This window comes from Podarcis tiliguerta (assembly GCF_965153285.1).
Source record: "Podarcis tiliguerta genome assembly, chromosome: Z".
Taxonomy (NCBI): Eukaryota; Metazoa; Chordata; class Lepidosauria; order Squamata; family Lacertidae; genus Podarcis; species Podarcis tiliguerta.
In genome coordinates this window covers 40,098,071-40,115,074 of record NC_139553.1, presented here as the reverse complement: position 1 = coordinate 40,115,074, position 17,004 = coordinate 40,098,071, and the positions used below count along the sequence as shown (strand labels likewise).

At 45.0% G+C, this 17,004-nt stretch overlaps 1 protein-coding gene across 2 annotated transcripts in view; it reads left to right on the top strand.

The window, feature by feature from the left end:
- The first annotated feature begins 3,741 nt into the window (after positions 1 to 3,741).
- The window catches only part of COMMD5 (COMM domain containing 5), a 40,162-nt gene continuing 26,899 nt past the window's right edge, over positions 3,742 to 17,004 (top strand). Inside the window, exon 1 of one of the 2 annotated variants that reach the window (XR_014506943.1) lies at positions 3,742 to 3,994. Coding sequence is in view for 1 of the 2 variants with exons in the window: in XM_083422361.1 (XP_083278487.1) it covers positions 3,829 to 3,994 (166 nt within the window). In the remaining variant the exon portion in view is untranslated. The remainder of the gene's footprint in view (positions 3,995 to 17,004) is intronic. The other variant, XM_083422361.1, reaches the window with a different exon arrangement.

Genomic DNA, 17,004 nt, shown 5'->3' with positions numbered 1-17,004 from the left:
AACTAGAATGCTATGTATTTTAATTAACTACGTATTTTAATTTAAAAAAACTAATGAGACAATAGGTTGCCCATTTTGGGTCTTCTGGACCCAAAATGGGCAACCTGTTTTTGTAATAGTTTTTGTAATAGAACGTTCCCCGGGAATGGAAGGGTTAGCGACCTGCATTCCAACGTACTTTAAACAGATGCAGGTCCTTGCAACTATCATTTAAGTGCAAGAAACAATGCGTGTTAGATTTTGCATTCCTTTACTGTCCATTTCCGATAGCTAGTTGCAAGCAGGGGAGAATTCCGCTACCGAGCACAAATTGCAATTAAGTTTCCTTCCCCACTTGTCGCTTTGTAAACTCTTAAGCATTTTCAAGGCTATGTAGAAATGCCATACATCCCGATTACAGGTTAAAGGCAAATTGCAAGCCTTGAGGGAGCGGGTGCCCAGGCGGCTTAGCATCAGTGTACAGTGCACTGGGGTGCGGGGGGGGGGGGAAACCAGGCTAGTCCCGGGTAAATTGGTTACTAATAGAAAGGGGTCGTGCCTGATTCAACCGGCCTCCAGACACAACAAGAAACTTTGCAAGAGGCGCGGCGTGAAGAGGGTGAAGGAAGACCTTTCTCAGAGTCTACTCGAGAGCAGGCTTTGCGCGCCTCCCGCCTCACCACTTTCCTTGGCGTTCGGCGCCATTTTTGAAGGGCGGGTGGGGTGGGGAGGGGAATGGCAGCGCCTCGCCCAATTCTACCCGCAGATTCCCATGAACTGAATCGGGGGTCGTCTAGAGCAGCTAGATTGTGAGCAAACAGGTTGAGAATAATAAATTAATAAACCGAGGAGGATTTACATTTCCGCCATTGCCCAGGCTAGTACAAAGAGGAACATGAATCTATTTACAAATATGTGAATAAATACAGCTACACGCTCGTTAGCGACTTAAAATGTTGCAAGGTGATTCCCTCCCCTCCACACACTGCTTTTCATATGGGGTTTTTGTTTTGTTTTTAAACAAAGCTGTACTTAGGGGTGCAACCTTTGTTCTGGCATGATACGGGGCGAAGCGGGGGCGATTTTCGTTTTCATTTTCATCTGGTGCTGAAGAAATCCGTTACGACCTATTTGCAGCCCAGCAGGACAGCCCTTCTGGAACTCGCTGCACACCTCGGCGCACACTTAGACCTGAATTTGTACATCTGTCTGTCCCTGGCTACCCAGAGCTTAAAGACATGTCCTTTCCCACATCCTTTCAAACACACGCGTTTCGGGAGCGCCCCTAACTTGTCGAAGAGAGACACAGAGGAGACCTGAAATGCAGGACAAAACTATCAATACAGGGCGTATTTAAATATTTCAAATATTTCACGTATTTCACATTTAAATACAGGGCAACCCTGCATCCGGCGGCAACCCCAGTGGGCACACCAAAGAGGGAGCGGGAATGTCTTCACCCAGTGTACATTACTGGATTTGTTTGCCTGCATCAAACTCCCATTCAACGAAACGTTTTTCCATCGCGTGTGGCAAAGCCGGTCTCAAAGGTAGACATCGGAGCTTAAAAACTGATGGAAGCTGGTTTGAGGGAAAGCGTATCAAAGAGGAGTATTTTGAAATAAACTACAGTATACTTGTGGATTGTGGCTAATGCCGTGTGCATTAGACTTTAAACAAGAGCAGCGGGAGCGCACTGGAGCCACAGTAAGCGGCAACGTGTACACAGCCTGTGTTGCTGGCGTAAATTCCCGCTACGGCTCACCTGTGCATACAAATATGCATTTATCTTTCACTATATATGCCTGCTCAGAAGTAAGACCTCTGTCTTTCAAGTGAACTTGTTTGCAGTTAAGTGGATCTAGACTGCAGGCTTTATCAGCAAGTTAAAAATAAATAAGTACAGGCGTATAACATTATTAGATGAGTGTGGTTTGTATCTATAAAAGTTTTTGGGTTTTTTCGTTTTAAGAAGATTCTTTATTACAAAACAATTTACATAGAACACCGCATCTGACATTACATACCCTTTAACTTCCTATTCACCTCATTGTGCTTTTTATACCTTACTAGTGTATACGCACTTCATATTTATTATTCTTCCCAGTTAATTATCGAGGTGGGGGGAATTTTACTCTATAATTTCCTTGAACTTCAAGATTCAATCCGAATCTGTCAGGAGATTTGTGTTATTACAGTACTTTTAAAGATATTCTTTGAACATTATCCAATCTTTACTAAATTTCTGGTTAGAGTTTCCCCTTATTCTCCCAGTCACCCTTGCAAGTTCTGAATATTCTATCTTCTTTGTTTGCCAATCAGCTATTGCGGGGATTACATCACATTTCCATTTTTTTGCTATTAAAATCCTCGCCGCTGTGGTTGCCGACATAAGGAGGGTTCTGGGGCAGAGGGTTGTATACCAATGGACATAATGCCTAACAAAAAGGCTTCAGGGTGTTTTTTAAAGGAAAATTTAAAGATCTTTTTGAGTTCATTGGATATTATGTCCCAAAATGATCTTATCTTCACACAGTCCCATCACATTTGCAACCGCTTTTTTGCATCTCCATCAAACGTCAGAGCTTTTCTTCTACATCTTGGCCAGTTTGGCCGGGGTCAGATACCATCGGTACAGCATTTTCATTATGTTTTCTCTCCAAAGCCTTTCATATATATATATATATATATATATATATATATATCCAATGTCCCGGGCCCAATGGACCATAACTGATTTTACCTCTTCCTCCTTGATTTCTTGTCTATAAAAGTTAATACGCAGAGCAATTTATTATAAAAGTATGTTGCTGTGACTGGACATAATTTGCAAACCTAGACATTATAGCCAAATCACATAATTATGAATGATGATTACTATTCTCATTTGTCGTCCTAACTTTATTCAATTCATAGGTGCAGATGCAAAGTACTGTTACGCGTGCCTAGAATGGTGACTGTTCAATTTGAGCTAATGTTGATAACTGTTTACATACATAGACGGGTCCGGGTTCACACATTTCTTGATTCCTCTAACAAGCAGCTAGCTGAATGGACCACACTAGAAGCACCCTTTCCACCTGAATATTACGTAACCGTTATCTCACACCATAATGTAAGAATTGGTACTTTATTTTTAGCAATGCTTAGGTTGGGGGGGGTTTTAAAAAAGAAAATGTCAAAAACTGGCTGTGATTAATTGGCAGCATTTTAAACAAATTGATGCAAACAAATTTAAAATATCTGGGGGGCACCAGGTTGGGTAAGCCTGTAATATCTGCGCATTATATGCGGAGTGTCCTATTCATGCCTCACAGGACGCTATTCCCGTTGCAGTCATCAAACGATGGATTGACAAGTATGCAGACGGACGCTCTTTGTCGGGGCGCGAGCTTTTACCCTTTACTTCCCGAAGGCAGACAAATTCATAGAATCACAGAATCATAAAGTCGGAAGGGGCATCAAAGGTCCTCTAGTCTAACCCCGCGCAATGCAGGGATCTCAACTAAAGCATCCAGAACAGATGGCCATCCAACCTACATGGAAGCAGGGGCCACCTCCTCTCGTGGGAGTCTGTTGCACCGTCAAACAGCTCTCACTGACAGAAAGTTATTCCTGATGTTTCGTCGGAATCTCCTGCCTTGCCATTGGTTCGAATTCTGCGCTCCAGAACAGGAGAAAACAAGCTTTCTCCCATCCTTCATTTCGGACTTTGGGCCATTAGGGGGCGCTCGAATGAAATAGAACGTTCCCCGGGAAGAGGAGAGTCACGTGACTTGACAGCCGGGCCTGCATTTTTTTTTTTCTCTTTCGTTTTTGCAAAGCCTTGCAGAGGGGGCTGCTGCTGCCATGGCTGCGATTGCGAAGGCCCTGTTACCCCATTACCAGCACTCGGGACTCGAGACTAACCTCAGCAGGGTCAGCTTTCTGGGGGCTCGGATACCCGCAGAGGTGGAAGCGATGGCCAGGAGCGTTCGGGAGCTGGACAAGGAAACCTTTCGCAAACTCCTCAAAGGTAAACAAACGCTTTGCCGGCAGGACAGGTAGAGGGGTGGGAATCAGTGCCCGCAGGGAATGAGTTCTTGCCTTTGAGAGCTTATCCTGCTTAGGCGCTGGTTAGCTTAACCTCCTTCCAGCGATCCTGAAGTGAGCTTGGCCGTAGGCTCTGCGTGGCCCTTTCTTCTTGACAGCAGAACATCTTGCTGTTGCTGCTTTTGTGCTTCTATCTTAACTGCTTAAGTTTCTTGCGGATTGCTTCCAACGCTGCGATGTGAAACTGACTAGTTAATGTGATGGCCACAGGAAATGTTGTTAATCAGTTTTGCCATTAAAACAGTTTATTGCGCTTCTTATAAACTGGGTGGTGTAATTTTACTTGCATGTTTCCGTTTGTTGCAATCTGCCCGCCAGTTCCTTAGCCCCCTTTCCGGAGCAAGTGGTCACACACCAGATCCAGGCACTTTTGGAAGAAACTGATTTCCTGGAATGGGGTTTGGCCTGGTTTTGCCACAGAAACTGCTTTGGTTACCCTGTATGATGACCTTTGTGGAGAGAGAGAGAGAGAGAGAGACAAGGGAAATATGTCCCTGTTAATTCTCTTGATCTCTCAGCATCTTTCAATACCATCAACCATGGTATCCTTCTTGAGTGACTCTGAACTTTGCGGTGGTTCCAGTCCTACTTGGATGGTTGTTCCCAGAGGGTGTTACTTGGGGAATGCTTTTCAGCCCTGTGGAACCTTCAATGTGGGGTTCTGCAGGGCTCAATCCTATCCCCTATGTTGTTTAACCTCTACATGAAACCACTGGGTGGGGTTATCCAGAGGATTGGAGTACGTTGTCAGCAGTATGCTGATGACACTCAGCTCTATTTCTCCTTTACATTTGCGGGTGAGACAGTGGAAGTGCTGGACCAGGGTCTTGCCTCAGTAATGGACTGGATGAGACCCAACAAACTGAAGCTCAATCCAGATTAGACTGGGACACTGTTAGTGGGTGGTTCCCTAGACCAGATGGGTGGGAGATTGCCTGCTCTTGATGCGGTTGTCTATGCTCTGGTAACCTCTTGGTTAGATTACTGCAATGTGTTAGAGGTGAAGTTGCCTCTGAAGAGGGTTTGGAAACTTCAACTGGTGCAGAATTTGGTGGCCAGGTTGTTCCAGGAGCAAAATACAAGACAGATTTTACATATGTATATAGTTTTAATTCTATTAATAGTTCATTGCTTTTCAATGATAGCTTTTTCTGTTCTTGAATTCCGTCAGGGGGAAAGGTGCAATTTAATAAATAAATATAAAAGATAATAAAACTATATAATAATGCCCTCTGTAATGGCCTCTTCACAGATATTTTTCCCTGTGATCTCCAAGCTCAACAACTTTGATATCCTAAAAAAAATTCAGCAACTTTGGCTGCCCCCCCCCAAAAGACAGAGCTATAGCCACACGTTTATTTTGTCACACCAAGAATAAAGGTTAACACTTTAGAAGAATTCTAAAATCCGTATTCGGACAATCCCTTTACTCGGCCTGTGTAAATGCCATGAAATAGTGTGAAAAATAAAAAAGGTAAAGGACCCCTGACAGTTAAGTCCAGTCGTGAACGACTCTGGGGTTGCGGTGCTTATCTCTCTTTACTGGCCGAGGGAGCTGGTGTTTGTACGCAGACAGTTTTTCCAGGTTATGTGGCCAGCATGACTAAGCCGCTTCTGACGAAACCAAAGCAGCGCACGGAAATGCCATTTACCTTCCCGCCGGACCAATACCTATTTATCTGTTAGTACTCTGATGTGCTTAAAAATAGATGAGTCTTAAAATTATTGTTGCAATTCTAGTTCCATTTTTTCCATAAGGGGGGGGGGGTGCTTGCACAAATGTTCACAATGGACAAATTAATTACAGTCAGATTAAAGACGCTTGGGGTTAAATCTTTTCAGGTTGCGTCCCGCGGCGACCCAGAAGTACCAGAACGGGTTACTTCTGGCTTTTGCCGTTCACGCATGCGCAGATGCTCAAAATGACATCACACACAGGCACAGAAGCAGTGAATTGCGACGCGCAGACACGGGTTGCATTCTGCTCAGGTCGCGAATGGGGCTCCGGAGGTTTGGAGTATGTTGTCAGCAGTATGCTGATGACACTCCGCTCTATTTCTCCTTTACATCTGCAGGTGAGACAGTGGAAGTGCTGGACCAGTGTCTTGCCTCAGTAATGGACTGGATGAGAGCCAACAAACTGAAGCTCAATCCTGATTAGACTGGGACACTGTTAGTGGGTGGTTCCCTAGACCAGATGGCTGGGAGATCACCTGCTCTTGATGGGGTTACACTTCCTCTGAAGGAGCAGGTTCACAGCTTGGGGGTCCTCCTGGATCCTTTGCTGTCACTTGAGGCTCAGGTGGCCTCAGTGGCCCAGAGCGCCTTCCATCAGCTTGGGCTGGTAGCCCAGCAATGCCCCTGTCTGGACAGGGATGGCATAACTACTGTTGTCTATGATCTGGTAACCTCTCGGTTAGATTACTGCAATGTGTTAGAGTTGAAGTTGCCTCTGAGGACGCTTTGGTAACTCCAACTGGTGCAGAATTTGGTGGCCAGGTTGTTCCAGGAACAAAATACAAAACAGATTTTACATATGTATATAGTTTTAATTCTATTAATATTTAATTGCTTTTTAATGATAGCTTTTTCTGTGCTTGAGTTCCATCAGGGGAAAAGGTGCAGTTTAATAAATAAATGTAAAAGATTATGAAACTATAATAAAGCCCTCTGTAATGTCCTCTTCATTGGTATTTTTCCCTGTGATCTCCAGGCTCAACAACTTTGATATCCTAAAAAAAATTCAGCAACTTTGGCTCCCACTCACCCACAAAAATCCTGGCTATACCCAGGAAAGTGAAAGACAGAGCTTATTTACACGTTTATTTTGTCACACCAAGAATAAAGGTTAACACTTTAGAAGAATTCCAAAATCCGTATTTGCACAGTCCCTTTACTCGGCCTGTGTAAATGCCATGAAATAGTGTGAAAAATAAAAAAGGTAGAGGACTTCTGACAGTTAAGTCCAATCGCGAACGATTCTGGGGTTGCGGTGCTCATCTCGCTCTATGTCCAGGCATTTTTCCGGGTCATGTGGCCAGCATGACTAAGCCACTTCTGGCGAAACCAGAGCAGCACATGGGAACACCATTTACCTTCCCACTGGAGGGTACTTATTCATCTGCTAGTACAGTGGTACCTGAGGTTAAGAACGAAATTCGTTTTGGAGGTTTATTCTTAACCTGTAACTGTTCTTAACCTGAGGTACCACTTTAGCTAATGGGGCCTCCCGCTGCTGCTGCGCCGCCATTGCACGATTTCTGTTCTCATCCTGTAGCAAAGTTCTTAACCCGAGGCACTATTTCTGGGTTAGCGGAGTCTGTAACCTGAAGTGTTTTTAACCTGAAGCATCTGTAATCCGAGGTACCACTGTACTTTGATGTGCTTAAAAATCGGGCCGCCGGAGCCCGATTTCTGTTCTCATCCTGATGCAAAGTTCTTAACCTGAAGCACTATTTCTGGGTTAGAGGAGTCTTTAACCTGAAGCGTATGTAACCTGAGGTACCACTGTAGTTGAGTCTTAAAATTATTGTTGCAATTCTAGTTCCATTTTGTACCATAAGGGGGAGTGATTCCACAAATGTTCACCATGGAAAAATTAATTACCTGAGGAATGCTTTTCAGCCCTGTGAAACTTTCAATGTGGGGTTCCTCAGGGCTCAATCCTATTCCCTATGTTGTTTAACATCTAAATGAAACTGCTGGGTGGGGTTATCTGGAGGTTTGGAGTACGTTGTCAGCAGTATGCTGATGTCACTCAGCTCTAGTTCTCCTTTACATCTGCAGGTGAGACAGTGGAAGTGCTGGACCAGGGTCTTGACTCAGTAGTGGACTGGATGAGAGCCAACAAACTGAAGCTCAATCCTGATAAGACTGGGACACTGTTAGTGGGTGGTTCCCTAGACCTGATGGCTGGAAGGTCGCCTGCTCTTGATGGGGTTACACTTCCTCTGAAGGAGCAGGTTCACAGCTTGGGGGGCCTCCTGGATCCTTTGTGAGGCTCAGGTGGCCTCAGTGACCCAGAGTTCCTTTCATCAGCTTGGGCTGGTGGCCCAGCTACGCCCCTATCTGGACAGGGATAGCCTAACTACTGTTGTCTATGCTCTGGTAACCTCTCGGTAAGATTACCGCAATGTGTTAGAGATGAAGCTGCCTCTGAGGATGGTTTGGAAACTTCAGCTGGTGCAGATAACAGTGGCTAGGTTGTTCACTGGAGCAAGACGGTTTGAATATATTACACCAATAGTGGTCCGACTGCACTGGCTACCAATGGGTTTCCAGGCCAAATTCAAAGTGCTGGTTTTGACCTATAAAGCCTTCAGTGGCTCAGGACCACAATACCTCAAGGTCCACCTCTTTCCATATGAACCCTTATATCCCACACCCTTATATCATAATTTGAGGCCCTCCTTCGTGTGCTTCCTCCTCAAGAGGTCTAGAGGGTGGCAACACGAGAACAGGCCTTATCTGCAGTGGCTTCCCGTCTGCGGAATGCTCTCCCCAGGGAAGTTTGGAAATACGTGGGGCAGTTTGGAAATTTCAGCTGGTGCAGAATTCAGCTGTCAGGTTGCTCATCAGAGCAAGACAGTTTGAGCATATTACGCCGATCCTGGTCTGACTACACTAGCTACCATTTAGTTTCTGGGCCCAATTCAAAGTGCTGGTTTTGACCTATAAAGCCTTAAATGGCTCAGGACCGCCTCTTTCCAACTGTACCTACCCGGACCCTGAGATCATCTTCTGAGTCCTCCTTCGTGTGCCTCCTCCTTGAGAGGTCCGGAGGGTGGCAACATGAGAACAGGGCCTTCTCTGTAGTGGCTCTCTGTCCATGGAATGCTCTCCCCAGGGAAATTTGCCTGGCGCCTTCATTATACACCTTTAGGCGCCAGGCGAAAACGTTCCTTTTAAACTAGTCCTTTGGTTGATCTGATTTACATACTGTGCCCTTTTAAAATGGTTTTTTTGGGGGTGGGCGCACTATTGAGTTGTTGTTTTTCTTTTTATTATATATTTTGTGGTTTTATATCTTGATTTTATTCCTTGAACTGCCCTGAGGCCCCCTGGTATAGGGCGGTATATAAATTCATTCAATAAATGAAATGAAATGAAATGAAATCTGCTTTGTAATTAAAATAGTGAGTTGCACTTCTTTCAATTGAAGAAGCGTGCATCAAAATGGATATATTGGTAAAAATAATATACAAAACTGCATTACATTTGGGGAAGTTGCTTGCAAACTTGTACATAAGTCAAGACTGCATGTAAAAATGTGTTTATAAGGGAAACTTCACACTAAAATACTGATGCATTTTCATGAGTTTTGTTTTAATGCAAATTCCTGCAAAATGTGGAGAACTCCATTTAAGATTGGAAAAATGAGAAACTGTGAGAACCATAATTGGCAGATCCTTTCTTGCCTGGTTCCTGCTATGTGATGTGTGCTTTCTTGCTGGTTCCTGATTTGAAGTTGGTGTTTTCCAGTGGTGGTGTGATATAGTCTCTTTAGGATTGGCTTGTGGGTTGCGTGGGAACTTGTTAGAAGTCCTGGAATAATGAGCCTAAACACAGGTGCCTCTCATATTCAATGGAATGACTGTGACTGATTCTCAGTTAAACATCTGGCTAGATAATAGGACAGTCTTAAGCCAAGTTAAGAGCTTTGAGAATTTAAGGAAGAAACGTCAGTTGATCCAGGGGCAGTCCAGATATACTTATTTATCTACTGGTACTTCGATGTGCTTAAAAATACTGTAGTTGAGTCTTAAAATTATTGTTGCAATTCTAGTTCCATTTTTTACCATAAGGGGGAGTTCTTGCACAAATGTTCATCATGGAAGAATTAATTACAGTTATACCTCGGGTTAAATGCACTTCACTTAAATCTTTTAAGTGACACGGAAGTACTGGAACGGGTTACGTCCCGGTTTTGCCATTTGCGCATGCGTAGATGCTCAGAATGACATCACACAGGCACAGAAGCGGTGAATCGCGACCCAGAGACGCACAGATGTGGGTTGCCTTCTGCTCCTGTTGCAAAAGGAGCTCTTAACGCGATTTCTGTTCTCATTCTGAAGCAAAGTTATTAACCAGAGGTACTATTTCTAGGTTAGCGGAGTCTGTAATCAGAAGTGTCTGTAACCTTAAGCATCTGTAATCCGAGGTACCACTGTATTTTGATATCCTTAAAAACCGTTGAGTCTTAAAATTATTGTTGCAATTCTAGTTCCATTTTTTACCTTAAGGGGTAGTGATTCCACAAATGTTCTCCACGGAAGAATTACGGGTGATTACAGTGGTACCTCGGGTTAAGAATTTAATTTGTTATGGAGGTCCGTTCTTAACCCGAGATTGTTCTTAAACTGAGGTACCACTTTAGCTAATGGGGCCTCCCGCTGCTGCTGCACCGCCAGTGCACAATTTCTGTTCTCATCCTGAAGCAAAGTTCTTAACCCGAGGTACTGTTTCTGGGTTAGCAGAGTCTGTAACCTGAAGTGTCTGTAACCTGAAGTGTCTGTAACCAGAGGTACCACTGTACTTGAGGAATGCTTTTCAGCCCTGTGGAACCTTCAATGTGGGGTTCCGCAGGGCTCAATCCTGTCCCCCAAGTTCTTTAACATCTACATGAAACCACTGGGTGGGGTTATCTGGAGGTTTGGAGTACGTTGTCAGTAGTATGCTGATGTCACTCAGCTCTATTTCTCCTTTACATCTGTAGGTGAGACAGTGGAAGTGCTGGACCAGGGTCTTGCCTTGGTAATGGACTGGGTGAGAGCCAACAAACTGAAGCTCAATCCAGATTGGACTGGGGTGGTTCCCTAGACCAGATGGCTGGGAGATCACCTGCTCATGATGGGGTTACACTTCCCCTGAAGGAGCAGGTTCACAGCTTGGGGGCACTCCTGGATCCTTTGCTGTTGCTCAAGGGACTTGTGGCCTCAGTGGCCCAGAGCGCCTTCCATCAGCTATGGCTGGTGGCCCAGCTATGCCCCTATCTGGACAGGGATAGCCTAACGATTGTTGTCTATGATCTGGTAACCTCTTGGTTAGATTACTGCAATGTGTCAGAGGTGAGGCTGCCTCTGAAGACGGTTTGGAAACTTCAATTGGTGCAAAATTTGGTGGCCAGGTTGTTCCAGGACCAAAATACAAAGAGATTTTACATATGTATATCATTTTAGTTCTATAAATATTTCATTGCTTTTCAATGATAGCTTTTTCTGTTCTTGAATTCCATCAGGGGAAAAGGTGCAATTAAATATATAAATATAAAAGATAATGAAACTATATAATAATGCCCCCTGTAATGGCCTCTTCACAGGTATTTTTCCCTGTTATCTCCAAGCTCAACAACTTTGATATCCTAAAAAAAATTCAGCAACTTTGGCTGCCCCCCCCTCCCCCAAAAAATCCTGTCTATACCCAGGAAAGTGAAAGACAGAGCTATAGCCACACGTTTATTTTGTCACACCAAGAATATAGGTTAACACTTTTGAAGAATTCTAAAATCCGTATTTGGAGAGTCCCTTTACTCGGCCTCTGTAAATGCCATGAAATAGTGTGAAAAATAAAAAAGGTAGAGGACCCCTGACAGTTAAGTCCAGTCGTGAACGACTCTGGGGTTGCAGCGCTCATCTCGCTCTATGGGCCGAGGAAGCCGGCCTTTGTCCACAGACAGTATTTCTGGGTCATGTGGCCAGCATGACTAAGCCGCTTCTGGCTAAAACCAGAGCAGCGCACGGGAACACCGTTTACCTTCCCACTGGAGTGGTATTTATTTATCTGCTAGTACAGTGGTACCTGAGGTTAAGAAGGCAATCCGTTCTGGAGGTCCATTCTTAACCTGAAAGTGTTCTTAACCTGAGGCACCACTTTAGCTAATGGGTCCTCCCGGTGCCGCCCGCCACCACCGCGCAATTTCTGTTCTCATCCTGAAGCAAAGTTCTTAACCCGAGGTACTATTTCTGGGTTAGCGGAGTCTGTAATCAGAAGTGTCTGTAACCTGAAGCGTCTGTAACCCGAGGTACCACTGTATTTTGATGTGCTTAAAAATAGTTGAGTCTTAAAATTATTGTTGCAATTCTAGTTCCATTTTTTACCATAAGGGGGAGTGATTCCACAAATGTTCTCGACGGAAAAATTAATTTCTTGGGGAATGCTTTTCAGCCCCACGGAACCTTCAATGTGGGGTTCCTCAGGGCTCAGTCCTGTCTCCCATGTTGCTTAACCTCTACATGAAATCACTGGGTGGGGTTATCCAGAGGTCTGGAGTACGTTGTCAGCAGTATGCTGATGACACACAGCTCTACATCTCCTTTACATCTGCTGGTGTGGCTGTGGATGTGCTGGACCAATGTCTTGCCTTGTTAATGGACTGGATGAGAGCCAACAAACCAGCGCTCACTCCTGATAAGGCTGAGGCACTGTTAGTGGTTGGTTCCCTAGACCAGATGGCTGGGAGATCACCTGCTCTTGATGGGGTTACACTTCCTCTGAAGGAGCAGGTTCACAGCTTGGGGGCACTCCTAGATTCTTTGCTGTCGCGTGAGGCTCAGGTGGCCTCAGTGGCCCAGAGCGCCTTCCATCAGCTTTGGCTGGTGGCCCAGCAATGCCCCTGTCTGGACAGGAATAGCTTAACTACTGTTGTCTATGCTCTGGTAACCTCTCGGTTAGATTACTGCAATGTGTCAGAGGTGAAGTTGCCTCTGAAGACGGTCTGTAACCTGAAGCGTCTGTAATCCAAGGTACCACTGTACGTTGATGTGCTTAAAAATGGTTGAGTCTTAAAATTATTGTTGCAATTCTAGTTCCATTTTTTACCATAAGGGGGAGTGCTTGCACAAATGTTCACCATGGAAGAATTACTGGTAATTACAGTGGTACCTCGGGTTAAGAATTTAATTCGTTATGGAGGTCCGTTCTTAACCCGAGACCGTTCTTAACCTGAGGTACCACTTTAGCTAATGGGGCCTCCTGCTGCTGCTGCACCGCCGCTGCACAATTTCTGTTCTCATCCTGAAGCAAAGTTCTTAACCCGAGGTACTGTTTCTGGGTTAGCAGAGTCTGTAACCTGAAGTGTCTGTAACACTGTACTTGGGGAATGCTTTTCAGCCCTGTGGAACCTTCAATGTGGGGTTCCGCAGGGCTCAATCCTATCCCCCAAGTTCTTTAACATCTACATGAAACCACTGGGTGGGAGACCTGATGTGCTCAAAAATAGTTGAGTCTTAAAATTATTGTTGCAATTCTAGTTCCATTTTTTACCATGAGGGGGAGTGATTCCACAAATGTTCACCATGGAAGAATTACCGGTAATTACAGTGGTACCTTGGGTTAATAATTTAATTCGTTATGGAGGTCTGTTCTTAACCCGAGACTGTTCTGTCTCTGAGGACGGTTTGGAAACTTCAACTGGTGCAGAATATGGTGGCCAGGGTGTTGCAGGATCAAAATACAAAACAGATTTTACCTATGTATATAGTTTTTATTCTATTAATATTTCATTGCTTTTTAATGAAAGCTTTTTCTATGCTTGAGTTCCCTCAGGGGAAAAGGTGCAATTAAATATATAAATATAAAAGATAATGAAACTATATAATAATGCCCCCTGTAATGTCCTCTTCACAGGTATTTTCCCCTGTGATCTCCAAGCTCAACAACTTTGACATCCTAAAAAAAATTCATGAACTTTGGCTGCCCCCCCCCCAAAAAAAAATCCTGGCTATATCCGTGCTTCACATCGTGAAAGACAGAGCTATAGCCACACGTTTATTTTGTCACACCAAGAATAAAAGTAACTATGTTCACACTTTAGAAGAATTCTAAAATCCGTATTAGGACAGTCCCTTTACTAGGCCTGTGTGAATGCCACAAAATAGTGCGAAAAATTAAAAAGGTAAAGGACGACTCTGGGGTTGTGGCGCTCATCTCGCTTTATTGGCCGAGGAAGCCGGCGTACAGCTTCTGGGTCATGTGGCCAGCATGACTAAGCCGCTTCTGGAGAACCAGAGCAGCGGACAGAAACACTGTTTACCTTCCCGCCGGAGTGGTATCTACTTGCACTTTGACATGCTTAAAAATAGTAGTCTTAACCTGAAGGGTATGTAACCTGAGGTACCACTGTAGTTGAGTCTTAAAATTATTGTTGCAATTCTAGTTCCATTTTTTACCATAAGGGGGAGTGCTTGCACAAATGTTCATCACGGAAGAATTAATTACTTGGGGAATGCTTTTCAGCCTTGTGGACCTTCATTGTGGGGTTCCGCAGGACTCAATCCTATACCCACACCGTGATATCCTCTTCTGAGACCCTCCTTTGTGTGCCTCCTCCACATGAAGTCCAGAGGGTGGCAACACGGTAAGGGGCCTTCTCTGCAGTGGCTCCCCGTCTGTGGAATGCTCTCTCCACGGAAGTTCACCTGGTGCCTTTATTATACACCTTTAGGCGCCCGGCAAAAGTGTTCCTTTTTAACTAGGCCTTTGGTTGATCAATTTACATAGTATGCCCTTTTAAATGTGTTGCTGTTTTTGTTGTGGGGGGCTATTGGGTTGTTGTTTTTCTTTTTATTGTATACTGCATATTGTATACTGCCCAGGCTGCACAGAAAAAGCATTTTGGCTGCAGAAATTCATTCTGATTGTTTAAAGCAGAGGTTTTCAACCCTTTTGAATCCATGGCTCCCTTGACCAACTGCATTATTTCTGCGGTTCTCCTGTGGGGCTCAGGAGCCTAGTTATGTCACCCCTTGCCTGCAGAACTGGCAGCCTCTCACCCTCTCACCCTTGTAGTGTTACCCCAGCCTCCCCTCCCCTCTCCTTGGGAGTCCTCTGGGCAGCCGTTGCTGTTGCCCCTGGTTCTTGAGCTACCCCCCACCCAGCCCCAAAGAAAGGTGCCTCCTCACACTGCCCACAGGGGCCTGGCAGAGGATGCCCCCAGCCTTAGTGGCCTAATGGAGAGTGGGCAAAGGTGAACGTGAGGCCAGCACCTTACCTCGGGAGGCAGCAGTGGCAGCAGCAGGCACTGCCAAGACAGACTGGCTCCCCTTCAGCACCAGGCACTCAGCTCCCAGGCAGGCCTTGCACACAGCAAGCACAAGAAAAGCCAATGCAATGCCTGCCTGGTCTCCCACTTGTCTGTCCATTCCCAACAGCAAGGGTTGGTGGAGTAGCTGGCTGGGCTCTCTTATCCACTTGCTTGCTTGCTCATCTCCTGGCAACCAGCACCCCCTAGCCAGCCGCGGAGGCACCATTCACCTGGGGAGCTTGTAGCCAGCTTCCTCAACAGCTGTGCAAGCTGGGGGGGGGGCAGAGATGCAAAAGGGCATCAGAGGATGGAGGATGGGAAAGAGGGACAGAGGCCAGTGTTGCTTGCGCCATGACCATCTTTTAGGGGTTTCACTGCACACTGGTTGAAACCACTGGTGTAAATAAAATATAACATAGAATTCTGCAGTATTGAGTATTGGTGTGTGAAAACAGTCCAGATCCAGTGACTCCCAGGCATGCACCTCCAGGTGGTGGAGCTGTCAGGTGCCATACTGGCGCCCAGGAATCTTCACTTGGTCGCAAGTGGTCAAAAGTCAGGTGCAAAATGTGCCTGGCGCCTGGCTAATTTCGAACACTGATTCCATTCCCTGCCCCTGTACACCCCTAACATTCTGTGGTCATAAAGTATGCTCAGTCCTCATTAGGCTGGATTTTTTGGGGTGGGGTTTGGGGGTGTAAAATGGTTGCCCCCTCACTGAAGTGTGTTTAGGATTTTTCACCCTTTTTCTTTTGTACTTTGCAAACCTTGCTGTTTCCCTGAGTATATGGATACCTCTCTTGTTTCTCAGTTTCCAGGTTTGGGTTTTAATCCTGTTGGCAGATGCATTTGCTGTTAGAGGGAGCAGTTATCCACAGTAGTGGGAATAAATGGGACCAGTGTTGTTGTTTTTCTGGGGAGACACAGGGGTACACATGCCCCTAAACATTTTGTGAATCTTTTTACTTTTGTCCATTTGCTGTATTTATTTTCCTCAATTTGAACTGTACAGTAGACGCTTGCAGGATGCACGTTCGCAACCCGCAGCAGTGCATCTGTGCATGCGCAGGTTGCAATTCAGCACGTCTGCACATGCACAAAGCGTGATTTAGAGCGCATGCACAACCGCTGAAACAGGAAGTAACCCTTTCCGGTACTTCCAGGTTTCCGCAGTCCGCAACCCGAAAAAAAATAACCTGAAGCGTCAGTGACCCGAGGTATGACTGTAAAATGGTGATTTTCTTGAGTCAAAATGAGAGTACAGTTGTACCTTGGGTTACATACGCTTCAGGTTACATACACTTCAGGTTACAGACTCTGCTAACACAGAAATAGTACCTTCGGTTAAGAACTTTGCTTCAGGATGAGAACAGCAATCGTGCGGTGGCAGCGGTAGGCCCCTTTAGCTAAAGTGGTGCTTCAGGTTAAGAACATACTTCCAGAACGAATTAAGTTCTTTACCCGAGGTACCACTGTAGCCCTAAACATTTTTTTAAGGAAAAAACAACAACACTGAATGGGACTCTTCCAAAATTTCTTTACAGCTAAACCACATGGTTATGTTCTGCCTCCACTGTTCAAGGTACAGTGGTGCCCCGCAAGACGAAATTAATTCGTTCTGCGAGTTTTTCGGCTAGCGAATTTTTCGTCTTGCGAAGCACGGTTTCCCATAGGAATGCATTGAAAATCAATTAATGCGTTCCTATGGTCAAAAAAAGTCGGAACAAAGCCAAATTTGGTACAAGAACAGTTTATTAAGTGCTCTTTAAAGTCACACATACTGTAAAGAGCATTTCAAAAATGGAAGGAACAATAACTTAACTTTGTAAACATGGCAGAAAAGCATTTTCTAAGACTCTGGGGGACAACTCGAAGAAGGTTCCTCTTCTACTCTCTGCTTCTTGGTGAAGAAC